Raw genomic sequence first — 21246 nt, forward strand, 5'->3', positions numbered from 1 at the left:
GAAGTCCCTCTTAAAATTTCTTGCTGGGCTGGTTTAGTGGTCAAAAACTCCTTTAATTTTTGTTTGTCTGGGAAATTTTTTATCTCTCCTTCTATTTTGAATGACAGCCTTGCTGGATAAAGAATTCTTGGCTGAATATTTTTCTGATTCAGCACACTGAATATATCCCGCCATTCCTGTCTGGACTGCCAAGTTTCTGTGGGTAGGTCTGCTGCAAACCTGATCTGTCTTCCCTTGTAGGTTAGGGACTTTTTTTCCCCTTCCTGCTTTCATGATTCTCTTCTTGCCTAAGTATTTTGTGAATTTGACTATGATATGCTGTGTTGATGGTCAGTTTTTGTTGACTCTAATGGGGGGGGGGTCCTCTGTGCTTCCTGGATTTTGATGTCTGTGTCTTTCCCCAGGTTAGGAAAGTTTTCTGCTATGATTTGCTCACATAACCCTCCTACCCCCATTTCTCTCTCTTCCTCTTCTGGGACCCCTATGAGTCTGATGTTGTTCCTTTTTAATGAGTCACTGATTTCTCTGATTCTTAAATCATGCTCTTTTGCCTTCATCTCCCTATTTTTTTCTGCTTCATTATTCTCTGTAAGTTTGTCCTCTATATCGCTGATTCTCTGTTCTGCCTCATCCATCCTTGCTGCCGCTGCATCCATCTGTGATTGCAGCTTAATTATAGCATTTTTAAATTTCATTCTATTTTTTCCTTCTTTTATCTCTGCAGAAAGGGATTCTAATCTGTTTTCGACTCCAGCTAGTATTCTTATTATCATGATTCTAAATTCTGGTTCAGACATCTTGCTTGTATCTGTGTTGTATCCCTGGCTGTCGTTTCTTCGTGCTCTTTCTTTTGGGGTGAATTCTTGCTGAATTCTGTGGTTCAGGTTGTGCAGATTGTTGTGTTAATCCTCCAATCAGTTTTCTAGGTGTGTCAGATGGTTTAGTGTTGGTCTGGCTGTATTTCATGGACACAAGACACACAAAAAACTTCCATGCTGTTCCACCATCTTGGCTCTTCCCCTGTATAAATGCTTTCTATGCTTTCTTAAGGTTTAAGCAAGTGAGAATAGGTCTCATAATATTCTTTGTGCCCTTCTCCATAAATAATTTCATGCACAATCACACTGTACACAGAACTTAAATGATTCATAGGTGTCTTTTTACACCAAGATTGTTAAAATTATGAATAGATTATGAATAAGCAGAATGAAGACGCAAGCAGCATTTTTTTTTTCCTGAGTAGGGTACTACAGTGTTCAAAAGATTTAAGCGTTTCTCAGAAGACCTTTTGCTTAGTTCCTCGTTCTTAATTGTGTTCTATACAGAAAATGTTAAGAATCAGAGACAAAAAACAGCAAAACATCATTAACACAGAAAAACCTGAAGATAATCAAGTACAATTTGAGAAAAGCAACTATCAAATGAACAGATAGATAGATAGATAGATAGATAGATAGGGGTGGCTCCTGATTTTGCACATAATGAATTTCTGAAAATCTATGTGAGAGTTAAATGTGTACATTTTAGTTACAAAAATCCTTTAGGCCCATACATTTCATAGGTGCAATTTGAAAATATATGTCTAACAACCTGTATCAACTCTTTACTCTTATCCTCCCTGATAATTGAACTTCACAGATGAGTTGAACAATTTAAACCTAAATAGTGTATTGTATTTATAAGTGTCATCATGTGTACCATTGTGCTCAGCAGCTGGAGAATGATTCTTTTGAGCCATTAGAGGAAAAGGGCCAATAGATCAGTGTGGCCCTATCACCTTCTATTCAATCAAATAGAATAATAGCTATTATACTCAATTGAATTTTGACATAACATTTTTATAGAGATAAGAGGCAGTATGCTAGAAAAGTAAAAGTTCTGTTGAAACATATATAAAGTACGTATAGACCTCATAAAATTAATTGTAGTTTTACAAAGTCAAAATCATAAGACATGTCTCCAATCTTTTTGGTTTTAGCTTACTTGATACAAGATAGGAATTTTCCAAAAATTTTTAATAGGAAACTAAGCAGACCAGCAGGTCTCAAAATGAGCACAGATATGGGATGAGTTTTACAGAGTAAGCCTTTAATGCAAACCTAATCAAAATTTAGATATAGATGAATAAGCTCAAACACTGATTATGTACCTACTACATACGTGGCACTTGGTAAAGCACAAAGGATAACAATGGATCTTCTCTCTAGAAACATATAGAGACTTTTCTCAATTAGAGAAAGTGACACATAAACAAAGGAGTTACTATAATGTGGTAATTGCTAGGATAGAAATATACATGTATTATTGGTTTACTAACAGGCTTGATAGACTACTTCATTTAAATCTACTAATTTTTCCTCTTCCCTCAGTCTTAGTAGCATTTATTTGTCAGTTGTCAAAGTCACTCCCTATTCCTGAAACTTGCCTTCTTTGTCTTTCATACCTAAATCAAAGATGGCAAATAGATGGCACTTGTGCTTCACATTTCCCTTGCCATGGCAGTCATTCCTTCCCAAAAAAGTTCTCAAATGCCATCTTACACTGTGTACCAGGGTGTCACCAAGAATAACTGGCACATGAGATGAAACCCATCTTCTTCCCTTATGTGGATTTACTTCCACTAGGACCATATTGGCAGATGCTGGTTCAGCATAGGGTCTGATTTCTTGCCCAGCCAAAAACACATACTTTTTAATTTCTGTTTCAGGTTTTTGTATTCCCTTTTGAGCTAACCAACTCAAGGTCCAAGCTCATCTGTATTCAAAGCAGAAATAACCATTGGTTTCCCATATGCAATGAAAAATCACGTACACCTCATGTTACTAGTTCTACTCACATAACATTAATACTAATTAATGTTTTGATTTTGTAATTAAGTGCCAATAGTACCCACATATTGCAAATATGAAAACTGAGGATTAGAGCGAGTCAGGATTGGAATTCAGGCAGTCAAGACTCTCAATTGTTAGCTTGTAGCCTCTACCACCTCCACTTTTCCAGATCCTTCTAAATGTTTCCAGGCAAGGGCAGCACTCCTCTGAGAAGTTCTTAGTTGTTTGTTTGTTTGTTTGCTTTTGTTTTTTTTAAGTCCTTAGTTTTCTTTACATTGAGAGTAACAGACTTACTCAGGAAAATACACACAGGAAAGCAAGTAGGACAAAATATTAACATCTGGCCAATCTGGGAGAAAACTCTCTTGGTATTCATTGTACTATTCCTGCAACTTTTCTGAAGATTTGAAATCTTTCAAAATAACAAGTTGGAGACAAAAGAGTAATAGACCTAATTTTCACTGGGTAATGGGTCTTAAAATTATAGATGCCTTAGAATACTAATAGAACAATTTATATGTCCATTAAACCATTTTTAAAATTTGAGGAGGGTGAAGAAAATAACCTTTGGTAATTTAAATGAAGTGATAAAGGAATTTGCAGATAAGAAAACTGCTTCTATCCTTTTGCTTTTGAGAATTAACCTCTCTAATAAGAACAACTTAACCAACTGGAATAAATGCAAAGGACAGCAGCCAAGACATACAGGCTAGATCTGGAGGCAGGAAAAGTCATATGGAAATAATACAATTTTAAAGCAGGAAGAGGTTTTTAAAATTTTCTACATCAACCTGCTCATTTTACTGATGATGGAATTCAATGCCAGACTTTAAATGAACTATCCAAATGTCTTCAGTCTAATAGCAGCAAAACTACTCATTTCTTCTGTATCTCAGTTACAGCCTGTATCATCCTAATTCCTTTAGTAAGTGATGAAGCCATCCCAAGATGGCTTATGAGAAAAGGGGTTGGCAGGGGTGGCGGCTAGGGGTGGGAGAGAACATTATGGTGACAGATTCATTGGCCAACATAACTGAAAAAGGCACACATGGGTAACTTAAGTTTTAGAGGAACTGGCTAAAATTATTCCTCTGTCAGTCGTGTATTCCACTAGGTCCACTTCGTTACTTGGCTTTGTAAGGTGGTTCTCCTGTGGTTCCAAGTTCATATCATCATCATACACCAATCCTGTAGACAGAATTTTGCTTTTCTTATAACATAAACAAACATCCCAGAATTGAATTTTGTTGACCCTGACCAGCCTGACTTGGTCATGTGCCCACCCTTGAACCAATCACTGTGGCCAAGGTGGGTAACAAGGGTGAAATGCATTTGATGCACTTAGTAAAGGCCATATTCTCTGGTCCTGGACTCAGGAATGAAATCATATTCCCTGAAATCACAGACTGAGAGTGGGAGAGAGTTGGATCAATAAAAAAAGCTGGGATACTGTTAACACAAGAAGTAGGTACAGATAACAAATGGCAAAATCCAAAAATTCTATTACATCTGTCCATAAGTAAGTTGAAAAAAATAAAGGCTGAGAGAAGATAAAAACTGCCTTTTAAAAAACACCCAGGGTGCCTGGGTGACTCAGTCCAATCAGTTAAGTGTCCAATTCTTGATTTCAGCTCAGGTCATGATCTCATGGTTCATGGAATCGAGCCCCGCGTTGGGCTACACTCTGGCAGCATGGAACTTCCTTGGGATTCTCTCTCTCCCTTTAACTCTGCTCCTCCCTTCCTCTCTGTCTCTCTCTCTCAAAATCAATAAATAAACAAAGAAAAAAATGTCAAAACACCCAAAAAACTTTCTTGAAGGGAAAAGAAAGACTAATCTGTTTTCTTGTACTTCATGAAAGAATAAGGACCAATACTCAGAGAAAAAAAGGATACAGTTTCAATTCAGTAGATGTAAAGAACTTTCTAACAATTAAAGATATCCAGTAACAGAACAGGTGGCATCATGAAGTAATGAGTTTCCCATAGTTAGAAGCCTTCAAGCAGAAGGAGGGTGACCATCTGTCAGGAATGCTATAGAAGGGATCCCTATCCTGGGTGGGAGGTTGCTCTAAACTGTCGGTTAGATTCCTTCCAACTCTAAGATTCTAAATTATTGAGAACAGCATGAATAAAAGATCCAAACTCATTCAAGAACTAAATTATTCAACAAAAGGTAATAAAACTTTCAGCTATGAAGTTGAACCAACCAGACTTTGGGTGCCAGCCATCCCCTTTTACAAAGAAAACAGATACAAATCTTTGAAAATGATTATTTTTATTTTTTTTAAGTTTACTCATTTATTTTTGAGAGCAAGAGTGCATGCACGAGCAAGGGGGTGCTTACTGAGTGGCTCCGCTACTATTCAGCTGTACTTTTTTCTCTTAGCATTATATTAAATATGTTTACTACACTGATAAATAATCTTCATTGTTACCATTTTAACACCTTATACATACAATTGTGTTGGTATATCATATTTACTCAGCCATTTTCCTACTGCAGGGCATTTAGGCTTCTTTGAACTCCTCACTATAGTTCTACTGTGAACCTGTTTATATACACAGCCTTTTCCCCTTTTGAACTATTTCCTAGATCTGGGGTTAGTGGGCCAAAGGGTATGGATATTTTTATGGTGCTGAATATGTACTGCCAAAAAAATGTTATCAGTCTGCACTGCTACTGGCAATAGCTGAGTTTAATCGCTCCCCTAAGGCATTATCCATATTAGGTTCAATTCAATATTTTAAAAATTGCTAACATATATTAAGTGGTACTGTATAATTATTTACGTGTCCTTCCCCCCCCCCCCACTAGTGAATTAGGATAGCCCTCTCAATTTTTTTTTTCTTTTAAACAAAACACAACTCTTAATCTCCATTCCTACTGTAGGGAAAGAACTCAGCAGTGCATATAGATGCAAAGTCACACCAGAAGAGAATAAAACAGTGTTAAGGTAACCAAATTAGACCCTAGTTGGAGTCCACTCATACTAAGGCCCACATTAGCAAACAAAACCTTAACTAAATTTCTATGCTTGCCTCTCCCAAGAAACGAAGGCCTAGATCAACCAGTCAGCACTTGCCTGCACAACACAAGTTACCTAGCCCAGCTCCAAACTTCCCTTTGCTCCAGTCAGCAAATGCCCAGTATAACTTTCTTGTTCCTGCTCACTTTGGTCTATAGAACTCTCTTGAATTGAATAATTCTTTGAAACTCCTTTCTAACTACTATGCTGGATGCTGCTCAATTCATAAATTGCTGAATAAAGCCAATAAGATCCTTAAAATCTACTTGGTTGAATTTTGTTCTTTAACAACAGAAAGCTTAAAAATTAATTCCAAGAAGAAGGACAAATTTCTCCTCCTCTGACTCACAGTGGACTCTGGGAATGCTAGAGAGCACTGAGCAAGTATTGCTTCAACATCTCTCCGATGGAGCTTCCTGAAATTGAAAGAATGCTAAAGACAGTGAGTGTTCTCAAATAAGTTCCTTTTCCTTTAAATTCACATATATCAGGGCACCTGGGTGGCTCAGTCAGTTAAGCATCTGACTTCAGCTCAGGTCATGATCTCATGGTTCCTGGGTTCGAGCCCCGTGTCAGGCTCTGTGCTGACAGCTCAGAGCCTGGAGCCTGCTTCTTATTCTGTGTCTCCCTCTCTCTCTCCCCCTCCACCCCCTTTCAAAAATAAACAAACATTAAATTTTTTTAATGAATTCATATATATCAATCCAGAAACCATACTTTTGCCTGGGATTTGGGTAAGATTCCAAACATCTCAAAAATAATTCCCCATACTGAAGGCTCTGCTAAACAAAAAAGCACATAAAAAATCATATAATAAGCAAAAATTAGAACACAGGAAACATAAATTAACATTACAGTAATGTGAAAAACAAACTAAAAATGAAGTTTTCACAAATAACTGCACTTGTTTTTCTAAGATTATATTGCTGAATGAGTGCAGATCACTCTGATTTGTTCATTTTCCTTTCTGGAAAGACACCCAAAAAGAGTGGAAGAACATTAAAAAATAAAGACATTAAAGGTGTGAAAGTGACAGATTAAAAGTCCTTGTTCCCACAGCAACTGCACAAGACACATTTGTACTACATAGGCTACTCCTTAGACAGGCATCAATTTCTTGCCACTTATTATTTCCCGGGAAAACACAAGATAAATACAATAACAAAACCACAACTAAAGTACACACAATTTGAAACCAACATGTCATAGTTGTCTAGGTAATAGCAAATATATTTGCCATGGGAAACCGGCAATAATAGCTTTATATGTATATTATCCTTATTTTGCAGCCCAGTGAAAGTAGCTCTCCCCAATATGATCAAAGTATAGATCAAAGTGTGTTACATGTGATATAACCTAAATAATGTCTTTTTCACAAAATGCTACTGTAAGACTTTTTTTTTAAAGAAGTGATTCCCTAAATCTCCAGGAAAGACCGAAGTCTCTATGAACAGAAGATTCACAGGTCAAAGGGAAACTCGTTCACTAAATGAAAGGTAGACAACACTAAGAAAACGTTGTAACATCAGTTATGGGCAAGAATGAGAAGATTCTGACCAGCCTCTGGTGGAAGTTCTTGGCTTTTGCCAGATAAGCAGACTAGAATTTGAAAGAGAATAAAATGGAAGCTTCTTAAGAGTAGGGATCTCGATCTAGGGCCGAATGCCTAGTGGTTTTCAATAAATACTTGTTAAATGACTGAATATAATTCTCCAAGAAGCCTGAATCTCTGAAAGGCCAGCTAGTATATTCTAGACTAAAGGACTTGTGTAAGACTTGACCCTCAAGTTGAACAAAACTAAGCTCTATATTACTCTTTTTACTGCTCTGCTATACATATGCAGTGCCTTCTGAGTCCTCATGCATTTAAGGAATTTCTGTTCATTCTGTAGCCTGACTGAAGAGTGCATAGCTGCTTGACTTATCACATTATCAGACACAAACAGAAACAGGGAAAACCTCAACATGTGCTTTAAGCTCCAAAGAGTTGGCAATAAAAGGTTGATGCTCTCTGTGCCCCTGTATATAATCATAAAGCTTTTCATAAAAAATACATAAGGCCACTTTCTTTAAGAAACACTACTAAAAGCCAAAGCAAAATTTCAAGAATGAAAATGTTGTCATTAGAGAAAAGCAATGAGGCCCATCAGGAATGTTTTTGGCTTCCCATGGTGACATTTGTTTCTGATTATATATATAATATTAAATACTTTCTTCTGGGTTTTTAAAGGCTTTTAAGACAAGAAATAAACCAAATTCATTTTCTTTGTAATTTATGATATCCAAAGGCATATTTTCTAGTTTCTATAGTCCTGATCCCCAAAAACAGGAAGTAAGTTTTTAAGCCTTTTAACTTTCTATTTTAATTCCCTCTCTGGGCCTGAAGACATTTTAATAGAAGATCCCAAATAACTCTTATTCTTCTCCATACATAGGCATATCATTTTCCATTGACAAATAGCCTGATATTTTCTCTATACAATAGTCTATCATTTTCTCAAAGAACAGATAAAAGATATAAAATTTGTTTTTAAATGCTCATCGATTTCCCTTCAACAAAATGGGTAAGGTAGTTTAATAAGCGTTTTCTAACACCACCAAGCAATTAACTCAGTTCTGACACTATCTACCTGAAGATAAGATCACAGAGCTCACACCTTAAGAGCTCAGTGCCACAGGCTGCCCTCCTTTTGATGCCAACTGCAAGTCCAGGTTGTTACCTGCGCTTCTGACCAGCTGGCTCCAAATTGGAGGTTTCCATGACCCCATCCTCGCTTCAGTTAACTTGCTGGAACACTTCACAGAACACAGAGGAACTTTTACTAGCTTATTATAAAGGATAATGTAAAGGGTAATATAAAGGATACAGATGGACAGCCAGATGTAGAGGTACATAGGGCAAGATATATCAGAAAGGGCACTGAGCTTCCATGTTCTCTGTGCGAACCACTCACCTTGCAAATCGAAATCTTTACAAGCTCACAAGCTCTCGGAACCTCTGTCCTTTTGGGCTTCCATGGAGGCTTCTATCTAGACGTGATAGATTAAATCATTGACCATCATTGATTGATTCAACTTCCAACACCTCTCTACCCTCCTCCAGTTCAGGGGGTGGGACTAAAAGTTCTAAGCCTCTAATTACCAGGTCTATTATCCTGGCAACTAGCCCCCCACCCACACTTAACTAGGGGCTTTCCAAAAGTTTTCTCATTAGCATAACAAAAGAACGTTACTGCTCTCCCCACTTAGGAAATTCCAAAGTTTTAGGAGCTTTGTGACCAGATTGGGATGAAAACCAAATACATGGTTGACCCTTGAATGACACAGGTTTGAACTGTGCAGGTCTACTTATCTGTGGATTCTTTATGGTATCAGGTATTTTCTCTTCCCTATGATTTTCTTAGTAACATATTCTTTTCTCTAGTGTACTTTATTGTAAGGATACAGCATATAATATGTATAATGTACAAAATATGCTAATCAACTATTTGTGTTGGCTTCCAGTCAACACGAGGCTATTAGTAATTAAGTTTTGGAGGAGTCAAAAGTTATACATGAATTTTTGTGCAGGTCAGTGTCCCTAACCCCTGCGTCCTTCCAGGGTCAACTGTATATTTATTATAAATCACAATATCACAGGTAGTAAGGAGAAGATTTATAAATTAGTTGTACCCCCCTTACCATCCACTAAAAGAGACAGACATATTCTTGCCCATTTCTAGAAATATACACAAAGGCAGATACAGTACCAAATGCTCCCAAGACTCCAACAACCAACAGAGAAACCCTTAACAGAGACAAAGACGCCGACCTTCAGAGAGATACAAGACGGGAGCCAAAAGGAACAAAAGAGACAGAGAAGTGTGTATTACTTGCACAGGATGCACCGCTACTCAGGACAGGCATGCAGCAGCACAGCCAGGCACAGCCCCAGGGCCAGGCAAGAACAGAGGTACCCCACTGGAGCGTGACTGTGTGTCACACACACACCCCAACGCACACGTGCTCTCTCCTTCAGAGTCTCTTACATACACACACTTTCTCTCTCACACACTCCTTTCCTAACACTTTCACACACACATACACACCCTGTCACACACATACAATCTCTTCCAATTTCTGTTATGTAGTACATAATCACTCTCACACCCTCTAACAGTCTCACACACACAATCTCATACACACACAGACTCTCATCTTACACAATCTCACACACATACATAGTCTGCTAATGTACATAGTCTCTCTCTCTCACACACACACACACACACACACACACACACACACACACACACAGAGTCTTACAAACGCGCGCCAACACGCACACATCCCGTCTTAGGTCGCACACACACGCGCGCGCGCGCGCCCGCTGGCTCCGCCCCCCGTCGTGGCCCCTCCCCCGGGTGCGCTCCGCCCCCGGGGCCGGGCCGGGGCGGGGCGAGCCGGTGACAGGAGAGGCCGGGCTGGGCTGGTACTTCTGGCACCCTGGCCGGCGGGGCGCGCTCGGGAGGCTCCTGTCTGTGGCCGCGCGGCCGATCTCAGGGCGGCCCTCGTCTGACGGCCGCTGCCTGGCGTTTCACGCTTGGCCCCTCCGGCTGCCGTCCCGGCGGCGGGAGTTGGCTACGGGATGTGCTCGGCCGGGGAGCTGCTTGGCAGCGGCAGCGGCGGGGAGCGCGACGAGAACGGGGACGCACTGGCGGAGCGGCCGGCGGCGGGGACGGAGAGGGAGCCCGGGGCGAGCCCGCGGCGGCGCGGGCAGCGGCCGCTGGCGGAGCGCGAGCAGGTGAGTGGGGAGGGGCGGCGCGGCCCGGCCGGTTTCCCGAGCCCCACCCGGCGGCGGAGGGAAGTGGGCGGGCGGGCGGCGCTTGTGCTCTGCTCTGCGCGGGGCGCTGGTGGCCGCGGCGTTCGGGAGAGCTTCCCCGAGGAGAGGTTAGACGGCGCGCTCGGGGCCGGACTGTGGGGTCGTGCGCCAGCGGTGTGGCCGGTGCCCTGGGATCGCGTGCCTGCCGGGGTCAGCGCGGCCCTTCCCCAGCTGTCGGGCAGAGGAGGCTCGGGCTGGCGCCCAGGGCTCTGGGGAAGTACCCTCCATAACGGTCACTAATCCCAAAGCCCTACATGTAAACACTTTTTTTTTTCAACTTCAAGTCCATACCCCCGTGCTGTGCCATAGGGGACAGCTGGTCCCTTCCTGCCCTCCATCTTGGCATTTCTGAACACACACCTAGCGCCTCTGAAAGGTGTGGGTGTATTTCTCTAGATGTGCAATCAGTGTCTGACGGCATGTGTAGGAGCATTACAATAGCTATCTTGACGGGGACTCTCCAAGAGCAGGTTCTTCACATGAACACAGATGAGATCTAAACTTCATGCTAAAAGTGAAAAAGCAAGAAAACTGCTTTCAGTTCGTACCAAAGGGAAAGAAGTACTAAGAGTCCAGCTTTCATAAGGGAAAGGAGAAGTTGGGTAATTTTTGAAACTCTCTGAATTTGTTCTCGTTAAATGAAGTATGATAATAGGCATTACAGCATATCAGATGTCTTCAAGATTAGGCAAGAAATTTAATCAAAGAAGCTGAATTATATGGAGGATAGCTTTTCACCAGCAAAGACAGTAATTAGACCTTCAAAAATAACTGAGATAAGCCAACCTGCGGAATCACGTTAAGGAGCAGGAATTCAGATGATTATTTGCCTTTACTACAGCCTATTTACTGTTGGGACAATCCGTTGATACCTGTCCCCTCTTGTTATTCTTCTCCATCTGTCCTTTTTGTCACATTTCACAAACTCCAGTGTCATCACCAAATGCATTAATAAAGTATAACTTCTAGTATTTCAACATTGCATTTAGAAAACAGAAATACCGGGGCGCCTGGGTGGCTCAGTCAGTTAAGCGTGGGACTTCAGCTCAGGTCACGATCTCACAGTCCGTGAGTTTGAGCCCCGCGTGGGCTCTGTGCTGACAGCTCAGAGGCTGGAGCCTGCTTCAGATTCTGTGTCTCCCTCTCTCTCTGCCCCTGCCCCACTCACGCTCTGTCTGTCTCTCTCAAAAATAAATAAACATTGAAAACATTTAAAAATAAAGAAAACAGAAGTACCAATGTGTGGCACATACAAAATATGCCTTGGCGTTAGTCTTGCTCACCATGTGGAAGTGCAATTTTTCATCCTAATGCCAATATAAGAGATGGCATGGTGACTGAAGCAAATAATTGGTCGCTAGGAGATCTTCCTGATTCCCTTCCTAGTGCCCTCCTCTAACGGTACCATGACTCAGTAGCTAACGGGTTTGGTTTCCTCTTGCTTTAGTTGTTCATCTGGAAAAGTGAAGAAAACAGCAACAGGAACTCCATTGGTGGCGGTGCTAAGGCAGGTACATTTGACTGAGGTTCTCAAAGTAAATTTTCAAATGGTTATAAGGGAGCGTGTCAAACATTACTTCATTTACACTTCTGTGGATTTCACGTCATCGGTATCTCTGGTCTTACCAAAATTGCTTATGGTACAAAGAAAAAGGATGAAACAAACAAAAAAAACCCCGAAACATGTAGCCTAGAAAACATGTATCTTACCACTTTGCATACCTGCTTCTGTCATTGCCTGTCATGGAAATTTGCTTTCCTGTACTCCTTTGAAATGTTTGAAAATATTACTATTATTTTTAATGTTTATTTATTTTTGAGACAGTGAGGGAGACAGAGTGTGAGCAGAGAAGAGGCAGAGAGAGCAGGAGACAAAGAATCCGAAGCAGACTCCAGACTCTGAGCTGTCAGCACAAGAGCCCTACATGGGGTTTGAACCCACGAACAGTGAGATCATGACCTGAGCCGAAGTTGAATGCTTAACTGACTGAACCATCCAGGTGCCCCTGGAAATATTATATTTTATTAGATGATATATTTCTGTACTCTAAGCCTACATACCTAGTAATTGAAAATTAACTTGAGGGGCGCCTGGGTGGCGCAGTCGGTTAAACATCCGACTTCAGCCAGGTCACGATCTCGCGGTCCGTGAGTTTGAGCCCCGCGTCGGGCTCTGGGCGGATGGCTCGGAGCCTGGAGCCTGTTTCCGATTCTGTGTCTCCCTCTCTCTCTGCCCCTCCCCTGTTCATGCTCTGTCTCTCTCTGTCCCAAAAATAAATAAACGTTGAAAAAAAAATTTTTTTTAAAAAAAAGAAAATTAACTTGAGATATGCACTTACCCCTATATCAGCACCAAAAAAAACAACTTCTTATCAAGACACCAAAAATGAATGAAAAATTGGGGCAACACAACCCATTGGTGTAAGAAGCAAGCTTTTGTGATAAATCATTTATTGATAATATGATTGCCAAGCTTGTTTTCTTTTCTTTTTTTTTCTCAAGTCCTGCCAATGAAATTTAAATTTTTATGCATTCCCTTTCAATGATGGTAACCACCAATATAAAAATACCTGAGGGATGGGGCGCCTGGTGGCTCAATCTGTTAAGCATCTGACTCTTGATTTCGGCTCAGGTCATGATCTCGTGCTCCATGAGTTCGAGCCCCACATCGGGCTCTGTGCTGACGGCTCGGAGCCTGGAGCCTGATTCAGATTCTGTGTCTCCCTCTCTCTCTGCCCCTCCCCTGCTCACATTTTGTCTCTCTTTCTCTCAAAAATAAATAAACTTAAAAAAAAAACTTGAGGGAGAGATAAATGATTTCTGTGACTATAAAACATATCCTAAGAAGTTGTTTCATTTACTTTTTCTTTAGGGGATGGTATGTGTTTGCTATTTTCGGGGCACATGGACTCCAAATTACAAACAGAATTTTTTGAAAATTTGGTTTGTAAACTAGTGATTTGGAATTGAAAATGAATTTTTCCACAGAAACAATGATATGAACAGAAACAAAACCAAAACTAATTAGCTGGAAATGAGGCAGAGGCCACCTTCCTGGTGTCTTTTCTGCTTAGCACACTCACTTGGTGTTCCACAGTCCTAGACTTATGGCTGTTGAGGGACAGACAATTGGCAGCATCAGTGGCTGTGGCGGCAGCAGTCACCATGGAGGCGCCTTTCTATCTGGATCAAGGCTGTGGTGGTGTGTGTGCTCTTGAACACAATACCTCCAGAAGGCGCCTGACTTTTGCTCTTTCAGCTCTTTCAGTGAGTTTTTTCAGTCCCTAATTTTTTTCTATGAAATTCCTTCCTGTCTCTATTTTCCTCACAGAGTTTCGCCCTTACTTGATAATTTGATGAAGCAGATTTCTTCCATTAGCTATTCCCCAGGCTAAAGGTTCCTCCACATGCATCCTTTCCTTCACTGATTTTTCTTTCCACTTCTGGTTGAAAGGCTCATGCCCTTCCCTCAGTTGGAAGGCTCTTGTAGCACCTTCAACCATACAAATCCTATCTTTGGCTCATCCTGTGATACCAGCTCAGAATGTTATCTATATCTTGGCATTATTACATGTAATACTGAAATACTGGTATTAATATAGATATTTTCCTAATAACTAAGATATTGTCCCAGCTTTTTTTTTTTTTTTTTTTTTTTTTTTTTTTTTTTACTATTTGTCCTTAAATGCCGCTTTACCTGAGAGGAAACTAAGTTTCCTCTGTCCTTCTGGCCTGAGTCTCTCCAGGTAGGATGATTGACAAAGGAGGCCTCCACTGGAAAGAATAAAACGAGTCCTTTAGATGAAGCAACTGTGTCAAGCTTGAAGTAGGAGTCAGGCATCTAAGAGATAAGCAAGGGAGAGAGGCAAAATGCCCAAGGGGTTAAAGGGACATGGTGTAACTATCCCACGTGTGTTCATTTTGCGCACGAAAGATGATTCAAGTATGTTAATGACTGGGAACGTCAGGTGGCTTTTTATAAGAGAGTCTCTGATCTGCTGCATAGCTGAAAGGCTAAACATCTCCAGTCCTTTTATTAGATGCTTACAGCGTGAATAGCATCTGCTTTCAGATGTGGCAGTTCACAACCTGAATAACCTAAGATGGCCCTGCTTACCTCCTAGAGCATAGAGATCCCATTATCCTCCAACTGACTTTAGAAACATTATCTTTAGCTCTAAGATCTTTCTTTATGATTGTGAAAGTAATGTACTCTGGGAAATGTAGGAATATAAAAAAAATCTAAGGAAGAAGACAAAAACATTTAACATCCCAGTCCGAGTAACATTTTGTTAAAAAATATCAAACACTAAAAAAAAAATATATCTCAAACATTTGGTATTAGTACATTTATCTCTCTCTTTTTCTCTCACATATTACCATACTCGTATATATACACACATATATTTTTTAGCATGTTTTAGTGTAATTGAATTTGCTTTCTTGTTTCAACAATTTAGCATGCTGTGTAATTTTCCCATGTTATCAAAAATTATTTGTAAAAACTATTTTTAGGGCTGTCTAAGAGTCCACTTCTCTACTACTGTGCTTTTAAGTTGTTTTAAACTTTCTTCTAAAAAAATGCTGCAATGAAAATCTTTGCTTGTAAATCTTCAACATTCTAACGTGCAATAGATTCCTAGAAATGGAAGAAGTAGGTCAATGAGTCAAACTCTTTGAAGCTTCTTGTAACATTCTAAAAGGTTGCATTCAAGAAAGGTCACACCAATGTACACTTCCAGTATTGGTGTGTGAGAGCACTGATTGGAAACCATCCATGCCTGTAATGAATGGTATAATTTATGGATTAATCTTTGCCAAATCAGTAGGCCAAAATTATCTTATGTTGTAAGATCTTGCTAGAGAGGTTTACTAAACCTTTCATATATTTATTGAGCAGTTTTATTTCTTTTTAATCATGTTCTTTGAACTTTTTTGACACTATTATAAGGTATTAATCTCTTATTTCACATTGATTAAAAATATTTTCTCTGGGGGCGCCTGGGTGGCGCAGTCGGTTAGGCGCCCGACTTCAGCCAGGTCACGATCTCGCGGTCCATGAGTTCGAGCCCCGCATCGGACTCTGGGCTGATGGCTCAGAGCCTGGAGCCTGTTTCCGATTCTGTGTCTCCCTCTCTCTCTGCCCCTCCCCCGTTCATGCTCTGTCTCTCTCTGTCCCAAAAATAAATAAACGTTGAAAAAAAAATTTTTTAAAAAAAAATATTTTCTCTGTTTACAATTTACTTTATAATTTTGTTTATGATTTTTTTGATTTTGAAATGCTTTAAATTTTTATTAGCTAAAGGAATTTATTTTGGTAATTTCATACACACCAATCACACATACACACACACACACACACACACACACACATAATATATACATGTCTATATCTGTTTAGAACATTCTTTCTAATCCTACAATCAGTTAAATATCCACCAATATTTTCATGTGTGTATGTGTGTATCAATGATTTTATTTTTCTATTTCTATGTGCTTATTCTGTTTAGAATAACTTTATGTGTTCTGTGAGGTATGGAGCTAATCTGTTTTTTCTCCCAGTCATTGAATATTCCAATTTCTCCCTGGCTTTACAATCCTATATAGTAGTTATAAATACTAAAATCTATATTAAACTTAAATTTTTGTTGGTATTGTGAATGGGATTTTTTTCCCACAAATCATTCTTTTGCTGCTGGTTTCTAGCTACTGGTTATATATATTTAGTTTTTAATTAGCTACTTTCCTAAATTATTAATTCTAATGCTAATAAATACTAGTATCTCTTAGACTTCATTCTTTTGCATCTTCTAGGTATATAATCATCCAGTCTATAGATAAGGTTGATTTTGCTTCCTTTCAAATAGTAATGTTTCATTTCTATTTCTTGCCTTTGTGATGCCTAGAACTTTCAGATCAATACTGGTTCATAGATATGTAGGTGAATAAATGAATAAATCTTTATAAAAGCACTTAAGTACTTGCCAGAGTTTGTGCTACAGGATTATCTGTTAAAAAAAAAAAAAAAAAGAACTTCAGCAGAAAGAAGCCTTATGCTTTCTCTTTGATCTATTAAAACTATGGCCAGCAGGACAGATTCTAGACCCAGAATACCTGGGTTTGAATCCTAACTTTGCCACTTACTAACTATAGCTTTGGGCAAGTTAATTATCCTCTCCAGGCTTCAGTTTCTTCATCTGTATAAAAGGAATAATAGTTGTATCAATCGTATAGGATTGTTGGGAGGATTACATGGGTTAATAATGTGTGGAAAGTGCTTAAAGCAGTCCTTAGCACATAATAACCATGTAAATGTTAGCTTTGGGACCTAATTTTCAACTGGAACCCACACTGAAAAGAAATCTAAGAAATGTTGCTTTCAATTTTTCTATCCTGTGCATTTAGAAAGTCACCCTAGGAGGAAGTTGCTCCTCAGTTTTAATGTGTATTCAGATCATCTCTTGTTGAATGCAGATTGTGATTTCTTTGCTCTGGGTGAGGCCTAAGATTATGCATGTCTAACAAGCACCCAAGTGATACTGATGCTATGTCCACATGCCACACTTTGAGTGGCAAGGGAATAGAGGATAAGCAAGTCGGTCTATAGTATTCGCCATATTTGCCCTTCAACAGAGTAGCAGTAATAGATATATGTAAGAAAGTTATTTAACTATTCCCTAGAAGGGTATATTTGAACTCTTGGTGAGGTGTGAGAAGACAACAGTTGTCCCCCAAACCAGTCATTTGTAATAGGTCCCACAACTAACTAGTACTGGAGAAGACCAGTACCCAGGTCTCCAATTCTCAAGCCAGTGTTTTTTCTTATATGCAAAGAGGCTTCCCACACAGTGGACAACAGTCTCTGATAAATCTGCTCCTCTCCCTTACACTGTGGAGTTCAAACTAGATATTTTTTCATAGCTACTTCTTTTCACACTTTAAATTATTTCTTTATATGTGTCTTATTTATTTAACAGAGGAATTTGGTCTTAAGCAATTGTGGGAACTGGTTAAGCAGTCTGTAAGTCTTTTGAATCATGTCTGAATATGAGCTTGAAGTCCACTGGGCAGGCAGTAAGGAAGAAAAGATGGATATAAATAATGGGGAGAAGCGGGAGCAGTCTGGACCCATAAGTGTGCACTGAAACTCCAGGAAAACTGGAACCTTGGCTTTCACTGTGTCCAACCTTGCCAATGTGGGTGACCTGTTAGAGCTAGGGCCTTTTCTCAAGTGACTAAACTCACACATCTGGACGAGGAGTTGGAGAAGCTGGAGGAGCATCTGGGGAAAAGGAAAGCAGTTATGGACCCCAGTGCAGCTTTGGGGTGAGGCACTCGGTGAGGCAGCAGATCAGCTACAGAGTGGCTGCACCCCCGTGGCCCACCCTAACTTTGTGTTGTGCAAGAATCCCTCAGTCATGAAGATTTAGAGCCAGAGTTCACCACCACGTCTCACTGAATGGTGTGTCCTAGAAAGTGGTTTGGTCAACTGGGTGGGGGTGACGCTGGGGAGAAGGATTGAAGAAACTGAATGATATTCTCCCAAGATAGACAGGGCCACGAGTCAGGAATCACCATCAAGAAAAGCCCCAGATGATGCTGACATCGTTGGTGAAGGGAGCATGCTTTGAGTAGCAAGATCTGTTCTCTTTCACACTTTTAAAAGCAGTTTTCTTTTTTTTTTTTTTTTTTTTTTTTATGAAGTTTATTGACAAATTGGTTTCCATACAACACCCAGTGCTCATCCCAAAAGGTGCCCTCCTCAATACCCATCACCCACCCGCCCCTCCCTCCCACCCCCCATCAACCCTCAGTTTGTTCTCAGTTTTTAACAGTCTCTTATGCTTTGGCTCTCTCCCACTCTAACGTCTTTTTTTTTCTCCCTTCCCCTCCCCCATGGGTTCCTGTTGAGTTTCTCAGGATCCACATAAGAGTGAAACCATATGGTATCTGTCTTTCTCTGTATGGCTTATTTCACTTAGCATCACACTCTCCAGTTCCATCCACGTTGCTACAAAAGGCCATATTTCATTTTTTCTCATTGCCACGTAGTATTCCATTGTGTATATAAACCACAATTTCTTTATCCATTCATCAGTTGATGGACATTTAGGCTCTTTCCATAATTTGGCTATTGTTGAGAGTGCTGCTATGAACATTGGGGTACAAGTGCCCCTATGCATCAGTACTCCTGTATCCCTTGGGTAGATTCCTAGCAGTGCTATTGCTGGGTCATAGGGTAGGTCTATTTTTAATTTTCTGAGGAACCTCCACACTGTTTTCCAGAGCGGCTGCACCAATTTGCATTCCCACCAACAGTGCAAGAGGGTTCCCGTTTCTCCACATCCTCTCCAGCATCTATAGTCTCCTGATTTGTTCATTTTGGCCACTCTGACTGGCGTGAGGTGATACCTGAGTGTGGTTTTGATTTGTATTTCCCTGATAAGGAGCGACGCTGAACATCTTTTCATGTGCCTGTTGGCCATCTGGATGTCTTCTTTAGAGAAGTGTCTATTCATGTTTTCTGCCCATTTCTTCACTGGGTTATTTGTTTTTCGGGTGTGGAGTTTGGTGAGCTCTTTATAGATTTTAGATACTAGCCCTTTGTCCGATATGTCATTTGCAAATATCTTTTCCCATTCCGTTGGTTGTCTTTGACAGATATATTTAGAACTCTGCATCCCAAAGCAACAGAATATACTTTCTTCTCGAGTGCACATGGAACATTCTCCAAGATAGATCATATACTGGGTCACAAATCAGCCCTTCATAAGTTTACAAGAATTGAAATTATACCATGCATACTTTCAGACCACAATGCTATGAAGCTTGAAGTCAACCACAGGAAAAAGTCTGGAAAACCTCCAAAAGCATGGAGGTTAAAGAACACCCTACTCACGAATGAGTGGGTCAACCAGGCAATTAGAGAAGAAATCAAAAAATATATGGAAACAAACGAAAATGAAAATACAACAATCCAAACGCTTTGGGACGCAGCGAAGGCAGTCCTGAGAGGAAAATACATCGCAATCCAGGCCTATCTCAAGAAACAAGAAAAATCCCAAATACAAAATCTAACAGCACACCTAAAGGAAATAGAAGCAGAACAGCAAAGGCAGCCTAAACCCAGCAGAAGAAGAGAAATAATAAAGATCAGAGCAGAAATAAACAATATAGAATCTAAAAAAACTGTAGAGCAGATCAACGAAACCAAGAGTTGGTTTTTTGAAAAAATAAACAAAATTGACAAACCTCTAGCCAGGCTTCTCAAAAAGAAAAGGGAGATGACCCAAATAGATAAAATCATGAATGAAAATGGAATTATTACAACCAATCCCTCAGAGATACAAACAATTATCAGGGAATACTATGAAAAATTATATGCCAACAAATTGGACAACCTGGAAGAAATGGACAAATTCCTGAACACCCACACTCTTCCAAAACTCAATCAGGAGGAAATAGAAAGCTTGAACAGACCCATAACCAGCGAAGAAATTGAATCGGTTATCAAAAATCTCCCAACAAATAAGAGTCCAGGACCAGATGGCTTCCCAGGGGAGTTCTACCAGACGTTTAAAGCAGAGATAATACCTATCCTTCTCAAGCTATTCCAAGAAATAGAAAGGGAAGGAAAACTTCCAGACTCATTCTATGAAGCCAGTATTACTTTGATTCCTAAACCAGACAGAGACCCAGTAAAAAAAGAGAACTACAGGCCAATATCCCTGATGAATATGGATGCCAAAATTCTCAATAAGATACTAGCAAATCGAATTCAACAGCATATAAAAAGAATTATTCACCATGATCAAGTGGGATTCATTCCTGGGATGCAGGGCTGGTTCAACATTCGCAAATCAATCAACGTGATACATCACATTAACAAAAAAAAAGAGAAGAACCATATGATCCTGTCAATCGATGCAGAAAAGGCCTTTGATAAAATCCAGCACCCTTTCTTAATAAAAACCCTTGAGAAAGTCGGGATAGAAGGAACATACTTAAAGATCATAAAAGCCATTTATGAAAAGCCCACAGCTAACATCATCCTCAACGGGGAAAAACTGAGAGCTTTTTCCCTGAGATCAGGAACACGACAGGGATGCCCACTCTCACCGTTGTTATTTAACATAGTGCTGGAAGTTCTAGCATCAGCAATCAGACAACAAAAGGAAATCAAAGGCATCAAAATTGGCAAAGATGAAGTCAAGCTTTCGCTTTTTGCAGATGACATGATATTATACATGGAAAATCCGATAGACTCCACCAAAAGTCTGCTAGAACTGATACATGAATTCAGCAAAGTTGCAGGATACAAAATCAATGTACAGAAATCAGTTGCATTCTTATACACTAACAATGAAGCAACAGAAAGACAAATAAAGAAACTGATCCCATTCACAATTGCACCAAAAAGCATAAAATACCTAGGAATAAATCTAACCAAAGATGTAAAGGATCTGTATGCTGAAAATTATAGAAAGCTTATGAAGGTAATTGAAGAAGATTTAAAGAAATGGAAA

General features: G+C 39.9%; 1 protein-coding gene across 1 annotated transcript in view; it reads left to right on the forward strand.

Annotated features, from left to right (window-relative positions):
- Positions 1–10345: 10345 nt before the first annotated feature.
- Positions 10346–21246, forward strand: part of FAM241A (family with sequence similarity 241 member A) — a 47857-nt gene continuing 36956 nt past the window's right edge. Inside the window, exon 1 of the mRNA XM_047092382.1 lies at positions 10346–10642. Coding sequence (XP_046948338.1) covers positions 10487–10642 — 156 coding nt within the window. The 5' untranslated portion in view covers positions 10346–10486. The remainder of the gene's footprint in view (positions 10643–21246) is intronic.

Source organism: Lynx rufus, unplaced genomic scaffold (assembly GCF_022079265.1).
Source record: "Lynx rufus isolate CCGP_SWC_20201006 ecotype Redwood Valley unplaced genomic scaffold, mLynRuf1.p SCAF_3, whole genome shotgun sequence".
NCBI lineage: Eukaryota > Metazoa > Chordata > Mammalia > Carnivora > Felidae > Lynx > Lynx rufus.